We start from the raw sequence: 14265 nt of genomic DNA on the forward strand, positions 1-14265 counted from the left end.
AGGTCAGGCTTAGGCTTCTAAAAAGGCCTACGAAGCCTGATAGGCCGGCCTGTTTATAATAATTATTATTTATATAATACTATTATTTATATCTTATAAAAAAATATTATTTATATAAACATTATTAGCTTTTAATTGTTGCGACTTTTCGTAATCGTATTTGTTATTTTATTAGTTTTTAATTATTGTGTTAATCATATTGTTAGCTTTTTCTTAATGTTGTAGAAATTATAAAAATTTAAATGTGAACTTTTTAAGGCCTGTTTAGCCTATTTAAAAAAAACTATATAGAGTAGCTTTAATGTAACACAGACTTTTAAACAGACTACAAGGTCAGGCCATGCTTTTAAAAAGCTCAGGCCAGGCCAAAAAAAATAACATTTGATAGGCCACATGTCAGGCTCAGGCCTGAAAAAAAAATCGTAGGCCAGGCTCAGGCCTGTCAAGGACTGGCCTGGCCTCGCCTGTTCCCAACCCTACATGAGACTGATGAAGATTAGTGATAAAGACTGTTTTGATTTTTTTTTTTTAATTTTAACTTTTTTTAATGACATTGCTCAATATGTGGCAAAATAAAAATTAAATAAATAAAAACAGTAAAAAAAAAAAAGTCATATGTCAAAAAAAAGCCACATATGGTTGTCATGTCAGCAAAATTAAGATTTCAAATCCAAGTTGTCAATTTAGAGGGGGGAACAAAGAATCTTGATATTACGAGGGGGAATTACAAATTTTTATTTTACAGGGGGTAATGCAAAATTCGCGTATTTTGCATGGGGTAAAATCCTATTTACCCTTAATACTTTTTTTTTTTGGTATTCAACGGGGCCTAAGCCCAAAAAAAGAATTACAAAATAATTAATCGCGGGGTAGAAACACCCTTACAATCATCATCAAAAACTTGAGCCACTTGAGGAGGAGGAGTCTCAAAGAAAACAATATCATGTTGGCCTTCAGTACCAATGTTTGCAAGTACATCGGCACATCAATTGGCTTCTCTAAACACATGAATGATTCGAACCTCCCAATTCAAATTGCACATTCCAGTATGTCTCCATTATTTCCATTCTGTAAGTTGTGGACAAGGACTTGGGAATCAATTTGAATTTCAACCTTCTCTATGTGCCTTCTCCTAGCTAGTTGGAGCCCTTCATAGACACCCCATAACTCTGTCATGTATGCAGATGTATGTCCGAGATATTTTGCGAACCCTTCTATCCATGTACCCTTTGCGTCACGTAAGACACCGCCACAACCAGCTTGTTTCCTATGGGCCTTTGCTGCACCATCAATATTGAGTGCACACCATCCATTTGGTGGTGCTTTCCATGCCACGAGCACCTGCGTTTTACTCCCACTTTGGACCTGACTTTCTAAGACAATATTGTCATTATAAGCTTTAACATACTCCATCACTACAAGCCATGGTTTAATTGGACTAACAAAATTTTCATCATGAATTCTTTTATTACGCCAATACCACAACAAATAACAAGTTGTAGCCCAAATAGAGTCCCATCCAGCCTCACTATAACAACCCAACTGAGAGGATAAGTTCAAACTAATCCAATCTTTGAGTTGAGAAGTGAAGAAATTACTTCTAGCATTGGTTAGCAAAAGTTGCTGCCATGTTTGGACTGCCATTGGGCAATCTCTAACAACATGAAGAATTGACTCTTCAAATTGATAACAATTATCACAATAAGGTTCTCCTAGATTCATGTTTACCCTTAATATTAATATAGTGCATCGATGATGCAACAAAAATTTAATATCGCTAAAAATAAAAATGATGAATATTCAATCAAATTCACAGCGTTTATGTTAACGGTATAAAATGGGAAATTGAATAAACCTACAAATATGATTGTATTGAAGTATCCAAAAGACGAAAAAAGAAAATACATTGTGCGCATTAAGATGAGAAAACAAAATACACTACACTAAAATGAGGAATCAAAACAAATAATATGTGAAAATCACATTTATTTAAGAAAAATTTATTTTAAGGGGTAATTTCAAGCCAAAATTTAGCTTAAACAAGCCCCTCTCTGGTAGACTAAGACTAAGAAGCCCTTTTTTTTCTTGACAAGTATTCTAGGGACTAAAAATTCATCTCTTTGGGTGAATAAGTGGGAGATTCTGAATTCGAACTCGACCTTGCATATAAAATAAAATATTCATACCAATTGACATATACTCATGGGGACGATTATGAAGCCCTGTGATAGACTAAGAAGAAGACAAAAGAGGTGCAACAAGATGAGGGTTATTTGTCAAAATAAAAAACAAGACAAGGGTTAGAAATGGTTAGTGATGTATAAGTGTGCCCATATTTTTTCAACTATAATGAATTAAAAAAACAAAGGAAAAATTCCCTAAAAATTTTCTTTTGATTTGACCATTAATTTTTTTTTGTCAATAATTTGTCTCCATTTAAAAAAAAAAAAAGGAGATTGGGAGGTGTCCATAGCAGAGATGAGGAGAGTGGGTTGGGGAGTAGGAGGGGGTGGCCGGAGTTGGCGTCGGTGCCTCTTTTCTTGGGAAGAGGCTTTGGTGGTGGTGGAGTGTTGCATTTTGTTGGTGGAGGCTTGCAAGGCGGTGATTTGGAACAAGTTTATTCCTATTAAAGTTTTTCTTTTCGCGTGGCAGCTATTCAGTAATCGTTTGTCGACAAATTAAAATTGCTAATCGTTTGTTTTGTGTACGGGTGGTTGCGATTGACGCAATACGGAAGCGTGAAGGAAAAGCAAGCGCTAATCCTATAATAAAACACAGGTTCGCAAGCGACAAACCTGTTAGATAAGGCTCTGGAATCCACCAGATTTTTGGAATCCACCAGAAAGAGTAACTAATCTAGAATCCACTAGACTTCCGGAATCCACCAGAAAGAGTAATTTGGAATCCACCAAATTTGAGAAAAATCTCTGTATTTTATTAAATCAAAAGGTTGCCTTCAAGGCTACAATAATTTAGTTTAAATAGAAGTGAAAAATAAAATTAATAAATCTCCTAAAAGATTGTAAAAATAAAAACAACAAACCTAGCTAAATAAAAATTACAAATCTACCTAAAATATAAAAAATAACTAACCTAGGTGAAATATAAAAATAAGAAATCAACCTAAAATATAATAAAACTAAATCTAACTAAAATAATAATATATAGAAGAAATCCTCTTACATCAGCGATAAAATTGAAACTGCTAATCACTTGTTTTTTGGATGTGATTCTTTTGGTGCTATTTGGTACAAGGTCCCTCCTTGGCTTTGAATTTCTTTGGTTCTTCCCATTGGCATTGTTCCTCATGCAACTCAATTTGGTGGCTCTTACTTGTTTGGGAAGGACGTTGACTTAGTTATGGTTTTGTTTGGATGGCATGTTGTTGGTCTATCTGAAAGGCGCCTAATGATTGTTTACTCAAGAATAGGGTGGTGTCTCTTGAGACTTTGATTGGTAAGATTAAAGTTTTGTCTTGGTGGTGGTTGAAAGTTAGAAAGAAAGAAAAAAAAAGGATGGGTGTGTATTTGATCTTAATCATTGGTAGATTAATCCTTTAGGGTGTTTAAGATCTTATTATATAATATTTTTTTTAACTCTTTCTGAGTTTTTCTTATATTTATACCTTTTAGAACATCTTGTGCATTTTGATATAATTTTCTTTAGCCTCTTCAAAAAAAATGGTTATTATCAACTGTTATAAATGCATAATGTGATTAATTGACTAAGAAATAGTGTATACAATAGTATTAAGGCTAAAATACACTTTTGACCTTCAAACTTTCACAGTTTTCGAATTTTGACCCCTTGACTTTCAACATAGCATTTTTTATCCTTTGTTTTTATCCCTATTACATAAGGCTAATTTGGTCGAGCCAATGCATACCTAGAAAATCACTTAGTGACTCACTTGTCACATCACTAAAACATGCCACATATACAATTATGTAGGAAACTTAAAAATAAATATAAAATAAGACTACAATGAACCAACGAAGAATCCACCATGGCCAACGAAATCTTAATACCACTAGACAATCTCCTCCCCGGAGAAATCAAAGCTCTTCTAGAGTTAGACGAATGTTGTTTCCTCACAATAGGAGACAATTGTCGATACCTAGAAGGAACAATAATTACAGCCTCATGCAAAACCCTCCAATTTTCAACCTTAGAAGAAACTAAGCTCAAAATCACACATTTCAATGACACAGGATCGAGAACAAGACATCTTCCATTTTCTAGCTAGAGAAGGATCTCTCTCTCAGCAGAAAGTACTTTATTAAGCTTTCAAGCAAACTGTGATCTCTTCGCAATTGCGAAAAGTTGCTAGAGATGAAAATCTCTACGGCACCCAGTGGCTTCGCCACTAGGGGTCGCCATGGTCCCCCCACCCCCACCCCCACCCCTACCCATCGAAGGGAGTACTATATATTTATTGGGTCTTTGTCATTTATGGTAAAAAAAACAATTGTGCAACCATGAGGTAAGTTTGGAGTGAAACTTGTTATAGCTAGGCTCTTGAGTTATTGTGTTCATGTTTGGTTAGTAATTGTGGTTTCTTGTCTTTGTTGGTCGTTTTGGTATGTGAAGTGTGTGTATTATTTTGTTCATAGTGTTAGAACTAGTTCATAGTGTTAGAACTAATTCATAGTGCTAAAATGAGTTTTGTATTGGTTTTTATCTAATAGCATATGTTGTGAATTCGGACCAAAAACCACACCAATAAAACCTTTGATGTGTGGAACAAATGCATTGAAGCAACCAAATCAAAATGAATGAGAATGAGCAATAAATCAACAAAAGCTAGAACTACCAAAAACGATAAAGAGCACGAATAAATTGTTATTGCTCCTATCTTCACTTTCCACAATTCCAAATTGTCTCCGAAAAGTCATTCGATAACCCATTTTGAACCCATGGTACTTAATCCGTTTAACCCTTTGCCCCACGGTGGGCGCCAATTATTTCAAATTGAATCACACCAACATAAAACATGTTGTGTACTTTGTCTTGCCTTTGAATATTCCTTTTATGTTCTTAAATTTCTTATATATGTAGTAGTTTTTATAAAAAAACAAAATACATTTTATATATACTAAATTATACGTTTTAGACTTGGTTGCCTGTTTTATTCCTGGCTCTGCCTCTTATGTCGCTCGTAAATTTTCTCGATTAGCAAGTAGTTGTCGAGAATTGTTCAATTTATGTATTTGTTGTTGCTGATGATGTAGTTGTGGTTGTTCATTGCAAATTTAACATAATGTAAATGTTAACTAAAATAGCTTATCATGTTAACAACAACAACAAAAAAAAACGTGCTCAATTAGATTAAAATATTATATATAGTCTCTAATTTTAAAATAGTGGTGCTATTATTACACGGGTCAAACATCTGATTACCTCAAAGAAGATTAAAAATATAAACCTGTTGGTTCAATTATAGGCGAAGCAATAGTAATTTAGTGCAGGATTTCTTAAGGTATTTTCGGTTGATTGCAAATTGCAATTCAATTTTCTCAAATGACAATAACTTATGCCAAAATAACATGTCATGATATCATAATCCCACCCACTAAAACGCTCTCCCTTATCTTGATTTCATCAATCCTCCTCATGAAACCCCCTAATAATCTTCTTTTCATAGTCCTTGACTTCACCACCATCTTGTCATTTGAAAAAAGCTACACCCCTCCTTTTCATCTACATATACAAATTAGATTGTCAACATAAGAATCAACACCAAATGTTCTCTAATATAAATCCCGGCCTAAACTAGAAATTACATGGAAAACAAACCACACTCATAAGATCTATGATTTGGACATGTGGGGCTTCATCATCCAATACGCCCTAGTTTCAAAATATGCAAAAGTGTTCTCATTTGAAACATTTGACCCCTAGTCATCTACTAATATGTGAGCTGTAATGGGATGTGATGACAATTTTAGCAAGTGAACTAAATTCGTCGTTAAGTAATAAAATTTATAAGATTCGTATCCACATGGATTGTTCTTATTTCAACGAAACAATTCAATGAATTTAGGATTAATTAATAAATTGCAAAGGGGGGTTTTTAGATTGATTTGTAGTAACAATGACAATAATTAAAATTGCAAGAAAGTTGAAAAGTGAACTTTTATGAGAGAAAGACGATTAGGAATTATTTTGAATCCTCTCTTTATCCCTATCTGGTACTCTAGGTTCTAGCCCTCAACAATGAAATTCTTATAATTACGACAATATAACAAAATAGACCGAGTCCAATTCCTTGGCTCATCGATCCCATTTATCTAATAAAGTACCCTAATTCCTTAGGCGAAACTAATATTATCAAAAGCTTTAACGAACGTTATATTAACAATCATGCCAATTAATTTTATATTCCTATAGCAATTACGATTGACAAACAATTAATCTAGTTCCAGTATAAACCCTAGGGTCAATAGTGATTTATAACTTAAAATCAATTCGAAAGTGATCAATTAACGAAAAGCAATAAACACGAGATTAACTGAATAATTATAAGTTTTCATTGAATAAACTAGAACACATAGTTACATGGCTCAGATAGTTTCAAAGAGAATCATCTATAATTCCTAATCTAATGAGATTAGTTACTCATAATAATAATTGACATAACAAAAGAGTTAAGAAAATTATACATGAATAACCGATGAAGACCGCAACGGCGAAACCCTTGAATTTTCTTCTCTTCACTGCCGCTGCCGCACGTATTTTCTCTCCAAGAAGTAATAATCCTATTTCTCATAAGAAATAATATTTATATGCTGTCCCTAAAGCAGATTAATTGTGCCACTATATATATGCAAGTAAATCGCGTCCCTGTTGGCAACAAATGTGAGTCCCTCCAAGCTGGCTGTGTGGCTGATGTCATTAAAAGTGGGGATGACGTCAGGCTGGGGCGCGAGAAAAACAGAACTGCAAGCTTTGAATCAGTTCAAACTCTTGAAATATTTTCCAAGTCTTTTTCTTTCTCCTTATTCTTCAAACTCTTTTATATATCAATTTCTTCATAAATTCTTCTCTGTTATCTTGCAATACTCCTAAAAATTAACTAAAATACTATAAAAAAATAATTAAAAATACTCAAATGACTGAATGTCATCAGGATGTCCCACATGAATGTGATGTAGGCTATTGACACTAAGAATTACATTATCTAATCAATGAACAAACGTAGTTGAGGGAATCCAATTTCCACAAATGAGTTTTTTTTTATATATCTAAATAAGTGAAATTCTTTTAAATTTGAACGTCAACTCATAAACATTGCATGTTTCTATCAATTCATGAGTTGTATTTATAAGCACTCTGTTGGGATTTGCCTTCCAATAGATACAGAAAATAGGTCCTGGAGCTACCCCTGGCGCGAGGCGTAGCTAAAGCTGCGCAGGGCGTAGCTAGAGCTGCGCAGGGCGCAATGTTTGTGCAGTTTGGGGTGTGTCTGGCTTGTGGCTGCGCCTAGTGTAGCGTGCATCCATATAAAGTTGTTTCTTCATTTTATGCACGATTAAGGGAAAAAGGGGGGCGGAAATTAGGATTCTTCACGAACATAAAGGCTAGGTTTTAATAGAGAGAAAGTGGAGAGGAATTTAGGGTTTTTCACCAACAACAAGGCTAGGGTGTTATAGAGGGTTTCTCTTGAGTCATCTCTAGTGTTGGGGGAACCATTGTAAAGCCTTGGAAACACTTATTGATTGAATCTCTTGGTCACGGGGAGAGATTCGGGAAAATTGTAGAATTAGGAAAACTCTACTTCTTGTAACTCTTTGTGTTAGAATCTTTTATAATTAAGAACAAAGTTTGATAGTGGAACGGAGAGCTGCTCTCTCCCCCAAAATAGGTTGTTTTAACCGAACTCGGTAAACAAATTTATCTGTGTTCTTTATCGTTTTCATAGTTTTAGCTTTTGTGTGATTAATTGCTTATTCCTAATTGTTTGGTTGCTTTATTCATTTGCTCTGCACACTAAAGGATTATTGGTGTGGTTTTTTCAGATTCACAACAGACTCCACAATTGAGATTTCTAATATGAAAATACTAATCAGTGCCTTTGAAGATACTAGTTAAGAAAAATGAAAAGGTTTTGAAATTTGTATATTCTACTTTTTGAAAATATGAAAAATGTTTGTTTTAATGTAAAATTTCCTTCTTTTAACTTTCTTAACTAGTGTTCAGGAGAGCCTGGCCTTTTATAATATGCTAAAATTGCACATTTACAATAGTTAAATGACCATTTATTTGTGCAGCACGATTTTTCTTGAGATTTATTTAATTTGAATAGGACTTGAATAGAATTGATTTTTAATCATATGTGATAACTTAATAATAATACAGTAGAAATGGAAAAATGATGATTAAAATTAAATGAAGAGATTAAAGCCCACGTGAAGATAATAATTCAAAATAATACTAGTAGTAAGTCATGAGATTGATGAAGTTGGTCTAAGTGGCTAACTAGTTCATTTCAAAGTTTGACTCAAACAGTTGATGACAATATTGTTGTTGTGCTGTTTTCTACTCCAACATATTCAGTTAAATTTCTAGAAATCCCACCAACTTCCTTAATTAGGTTATTTCCTTCCTCTTTCCTTTATCTTCTTTTCCTCATAAAATATAGCCGCTAAATGCTAACCGTGTAGAACAATATCCATGTATTCATGTTATTAATTTGTTAATTTAGTTTCCTTTTGACAAAGCACGAGTACACTGACACAAACATAAAACACAATACCTACATATTGATATATCGATCATCGACAATCACACATGTACTAGTGTACGATGATGTTGAACACATGCAAGCATATTAAATATCATATAAGATACATGTTCGATCTGAAGTATCGGTATTATATATATATATATATATATATATATATATATATATATATATATATATATATATATAACTTTTGAGCATGTAATTATATTTGGTATCTTGAACCTTAGCTTGCCAATGTGCTGTTAAGTCTATGTTTCGTAGATGCAGCTGTGGTCTGGTCATAATACAAATAGCTTAGCCTAATCTGGCGGCAAAGCCTCACCACACACTTGTTTTGAACACAATTTGATAAGTAATTTATCATTTTTTATTTACAAAAAGCAGCATATCCAATGTCATGCATGCCCCACGTTAATAATCCACAAAATGTCATCTTAAGGAGACCAAATCTTGCTTCACCAATCCAACATTAACGAGGGCTATTTTGAATACTACATCCACAATAAAATGAATTCTATAAAATTCACCCTTAGTTTCTTTTTCTTTCTCTACCACAAAACACGTGTAAAGAATCAAACATGTGTGGTCCAAGTAAAACTCATTTTCGTTATGCATATGTTTGGTTTTGCCATTAAAAAAATATATTTTGAATAATTAATTTCGTAAAATTGATTCTAATTAAAATTAAATAATAATTTTTTTTGATACATTTAATATAAAGTGAGTTAAATAATAAATTTGAGTATAAAAATCAATTATAAAATAATTTTAAATTTCATGTAGAATCATTTTAAAGGAAAAATTAATTAAACTCTAAAAAAATCTCACAAGTCAAAACCGATTCAACACTTTTAGAAACTTTTATAAATGAAATCAAACATACGCCGAGTTTTATTTTTTTGTCATGTGTATATATGAAAATTTATCATCTAACAAAAACAACCTTTAAAATTGTGTTAGTACAACAGTTCTAATTAAGAAGAATAAAGATATAAAAATGCAAATAGTAAAATACATAACGTTTGATCGGTAACAAAATTCTTTCAATTTTATTTATATCTTCAACTGCAGAATGATTATTTTATCATTTTACGGTGTACAATTTATATTTAAATATTACGATTCAAATATTACCATAAAAGCCTCTACTCTCAACCCAAATAAACATTTGGGTCTAACTCAAAAGTTATGTCTCTTCTCTTGCTTCCCTCAATTGAGCATTAATACTATGGTCTAGACTTTCAAAATTCAAAAGTTTTTCAAAATTCAAAAGTCTTAGTAATTAGGCACGAACAATATTGAGAACCTAAAAAAAAAACTGCATAAAAGACCAAAGAAGTTGTTAATACGCTGTCACATGAAGATCTGGTAGCCAAAAATATGAGATTTACACACTTAAAGACAAAATATAAGGTTGCCAAAATAGTTAAGAAACTCTTTGTGTTTTGTCCACGCGTGCGGTTCACAGTGTACAAAACTATACTATGCATGTTGACTTATACACTCAAATAAGGCTAAAACAACAATCACTTCAATTAATAACGACAAAAACTGTGCCCCACAAAAGGGTCACCACTGCATTCCTTAATCCTTATCTATAAACTTTACATAGAAAGTGAAAAATTAAATATTTGGAAGAAAATTCTCCTATAGACTCCCAAAATGAAACATAATACAAACGTAAATGATCTTCAAATTTTGATCATTCAAATACAACAAAGGCTTTCATCAACCTCAAAAGATATAGAAAAACATCAGATAAACATACTAAGGATTCAAGAAAAATAGATGAAATAAAAAGAGAGAATTAAATGAACACTAAATCTATGAAGTACTAAAAACATATATATGACGATAGATACAACACTAACATTGACACGTGGATATCAGTAGCATTTTCTAAAAAAATTAACATAATTAAATGTATCAGATGTATCAATGTTGTGTTGATATCAAACATTGACGTGTGTCAGACAATAAACACGTCTATGTCCTTCGATTAGAAATGTTGATGCTGCATAGCATTAGATTGTGGATTGAAGTTTTTTCTTTTCTTTTTTTAATTGATGAATCACTGAGGATTAGGAAAATTTTCAGAAGACATCAACAATTGTTCCAAATAATCAGAACCAAGATCTTCAAACACAACACTATTATTATTGTTCCCATGATCTTTTTCTTTGTTCTTCTTGAAACCAATTTTCCTTCTCAAAGAATGTTTTCTCTTTAAAGCAACAACAGGTGAACACCCATCTTCAGAACCATCACCACAATTCATTTTCATTTCACTAAGCGATTCTCTAACAATCTCAACAGGAAAATTGAGTATTGCAGAAGAACCTCTCATGGAAAAAGCAGCTTGATCATAAGCTAAAGCAGCTTCTTCAGCACTATCAAATGTTCCTAGCCATACTCTCATTCCATTTCTAGTTGAATCCCTTATTTCAGCTGCAAATTTCCCCCATGGTCTTCTTCTAACACCTCGGTATGACTTCTCCTTCCTCGGTTCATTCTCTTCGGAACTTACCTCTTCTTCCTTTACTCTTGTACTGGAAGAATATTGATTGTTGAGGTTATTGTTTGCATCGTTGATCATACCGTAGAGAAGCATCTCTTCAGGATCGTTTTCGTTGAAAGGAAGATAATCGAATTCGAAGGAACTTGATTCTGAGGAGAAATCTGAAGTGGAAGAGTGTGGAATTGAGGTTGGACTTGAATCCATTTTGTAAAAACAGAGTGGAGGAAGGTGGTGCTCTGTTTTTATGCTCTGTTTTTTGCTCTGTTTTTTGGCTGTGTGTTTTTTTTTTCCCTTCAAGTTACTATGTGTATTTGTAAACCCCACTTTGTTTTTATATACTCAATTTCTCTTGTGATAGTAAAATGGTAAGAGTCGCCACAAAAGCGAATGGGATAGAAGTGAAAAATCTCATGGTGAAAGCAACAATGAACTAAATAGTCTATTTGGATAATTGTTATATGGTTAGTGCTAACCAGTGACTCGGAGCACTAGTTAATGAATAAAATGAGAAATAAAAGAAAATATATATATTGAAAAAATAAAATTTAAATTTTTAAAGTGTTTGACTTTACAACTTTTAGAATTTTTTTATAAATTTGCACTCTTAACTAGTATTAACATTTGCCTTCTTGTATAGCCACAAATACAAATCATAGTTACACACAAAATATATATAGACTAAATTATCAATTTGATTTTCGATTTTATAAGTCACTTTAAGAAAAAGTAATATGAATAAAATCAAAGGAGATAGAATTTTTTTTTGAAATATTCATTAAGTCAGAGATATATTAAAAAACATTTTACAAAATCATAGACCAATCTACTAATTTACTCAACATATATTTATCAATATTTTCAACAACAATAATTGTAAAATTGATTTTTTTTTTTCTCTTTCTATTTTTCTCTAATTGTGGTGTGTGCACTTGAACATTTTATTTTGTGGCTGTGACCACACGAGTATTACTCATCTTATTTCTTTTGTTACATTGGTCATCATTGTATATTCTAAGTATTTCTTTTGGTGAATGTATATTCTAAGTATCTCTTGATATTATAGTAAAAGTATCTTTTGGGAGCTTTGCTCCCTACTTGTCACCCAAAAAAATAGTATATTCTAATTTATATTTTTTTTGGTATGGTGTATATTCTAGTTTCTTAGTAGTATCAATATGGTGTGGATAGTTCAGTGATAATTCAAATTAGAATGTATTGTGTATTTCTTCTCTTCCTAAATACTAAATAACAAGTTTTATTTTATGTCTCTTGCTAATACATGTCTTAAAAATACTTTAAGAGCACATATTAAGATATATAAAAATAAAAGTTTACAATAAAAAAAAATGATATTTTAATTTTTAAAAAGATAAATGTGTCGACTTTAAAACAAATTTTCTTTATTTTTTTGACAAATCAAATTTTTTTTATTGAGTATCTAAACATGTGCCCTCAACTTTCTCCTAACTTTTTTTATGTTTGATTTTCACCACCACTTTAATCTGGTTCAGGGATTGGTTATAACATCAAGTGATTTCAGCTCTCTCTCTCTCTCGATCGCAGTTGCAGGGATTGAACAACGGTCCTCCCTACCAAGTTAAACGTCAATCACCACTAAACCAACTAACGACTTTCTCTTTACTTTATTTATTAGGGAAAAAACATAGAATTAAGTTAGTTATATATTCAATGTATTGCCGACATTAATTGCGTAAGATTTTAACTCTACCTTTGTCATATTTTAGAGGATTAACCTCTTTCGCCTTAACTCAATCCCCTTTAGTTGGTTACAAAAGTTTGGTATGATAATTAATCCTTTGAAAGAGACTATTTTTATACCATTAATTTGTGCCACCTTTGTAAGAATATGCTTGATGTGTACCAGTATCAAACATATATAAGTATATGAGGCCACAATTGAGGTAACAAATCATAAGCTTGCATATACAATGCCCGGTGTACAGAGATCAGAGGAGTAGTTGTGACATGAGATAAAATCTTTGCATCCACTAGATAGAAGATATTTGAGTACTATGAACCAAGTAATTAATAAATTAAAAAAGTTGTGATTCATATTAATAAAGAAATAAAGAAATGTATGGACAAGAAAGTTAAAAATCTACTACTGCTAATATAATATTATAGAGACATATTAATAAGACATTTTTGAATATGACTCTGCTATTTGAAAACTCACTAAATCTAGAAAGTCATTCAATTATGATGTCCGTCAAATAGAGGCTTAACATTTACTCATCTTAGTTTTCATATACAACTGATAAGAAAAATACTAAACAATGTTTTCGGAGTACCAGTTAAATATATTAATATGAAAATTTTACCTTAAAACTTATGCATTTAACACATTAAAAATATAAAAAGTCACCTTTCTACCATTAATTTTATCTTTTAATTTTCTTTTGTAGTGTGCTTAATAAGTATCTCAGGAGTGCTGTTTAGCATGAGTCGATAATTTGATGGTATTTACCTAATAATTAAGGAAATATTTTAATGAAAAAAAAATCTCACTTTTTTTTGGGTTACCATGATATTGATACGAAATTTCCACCACTGCTAGCGAGATAATTAATCTTCGTCATGAAACCTGTGGGGCACACGAGGTGAGTTCTCCTCTCCCAACCGAATTTTCTCCATACACATGAGTCAGGAATCGAACCTCTGACCACATGTTTTAGGCAATTAATACCCTTATCACTAGAACCAATTTGTTGTTGGTAACAAAAAAAAATCTCACTCTAATTGCTTAAAATTGAAAAAAATAGAATATATAATTTTTTTATTATATTTTTTAACTCTTTGGTTCCTAAAAAAAGTGAGATAATTCTGCGAGGTAAATAAAAAATTTAGAACATATAGTTGCTCAAAAAGAAAAAATAAACAAGTAATTTATCCGAGTCATAAATCAATTTAATTACAACCAATTCCTCTATCAAAGACTTTTTTAAATCACACTTTTTTTCTAATTGGAGTAAAATATCTT

The 14265-nt window shown here is 31.9% G+C and overlaps 1 protein-coding gene across 1 annotated transcript; it reads right to left on the minus strand.

Annotated features, from left to right (window-relative positions):
• Window positions 1-10285: 10285 nt before the first annotated feature.
• Window positions 10286-11667, minus strand: LOC123902449 (ethylene-response factor C3-like). The gene has a single exon (XM_045952180.1). The coding sequence runs from the start codon at window positions 11466-11468 to the stop codon at window positions 10818-10820; it is 651 nt and encodes a 216-aa protein (XP_045808136.1). The 5' UTR covers window positions 11469-11667; the 3' UTR covers window positions 10286-10817.
• Between the last annotated feature and the right edge of the window lie 2598 nt (window positions 11668-14265).

Source organism: Trifolium pratense, linkage group LG1 (assembly GCF_020283565.1).
Source record: "Trifolium pratense cultivar HEN17-A07 linkage group LG1, ARS_RC_1.1, whole genome shotgun sequence".
In the NCBI taxonomy this organism is placed as follows: Eukaryota; Viridiplantae; Streptophyta; class Magnoliopsida; order Fabales; family Fabaceae; genus Trifolium; species Trifolium pratense.

What these genes read in the sequence shown, in the direction of transcription:
- LOC123902449 (XM_045952180.1), bottom strand. Translation starts at nt 11,468, where the DNA reads ATGGATTCAAGTCCAACCTCAATTCCACACTCTTCCACTTCAGATTTC.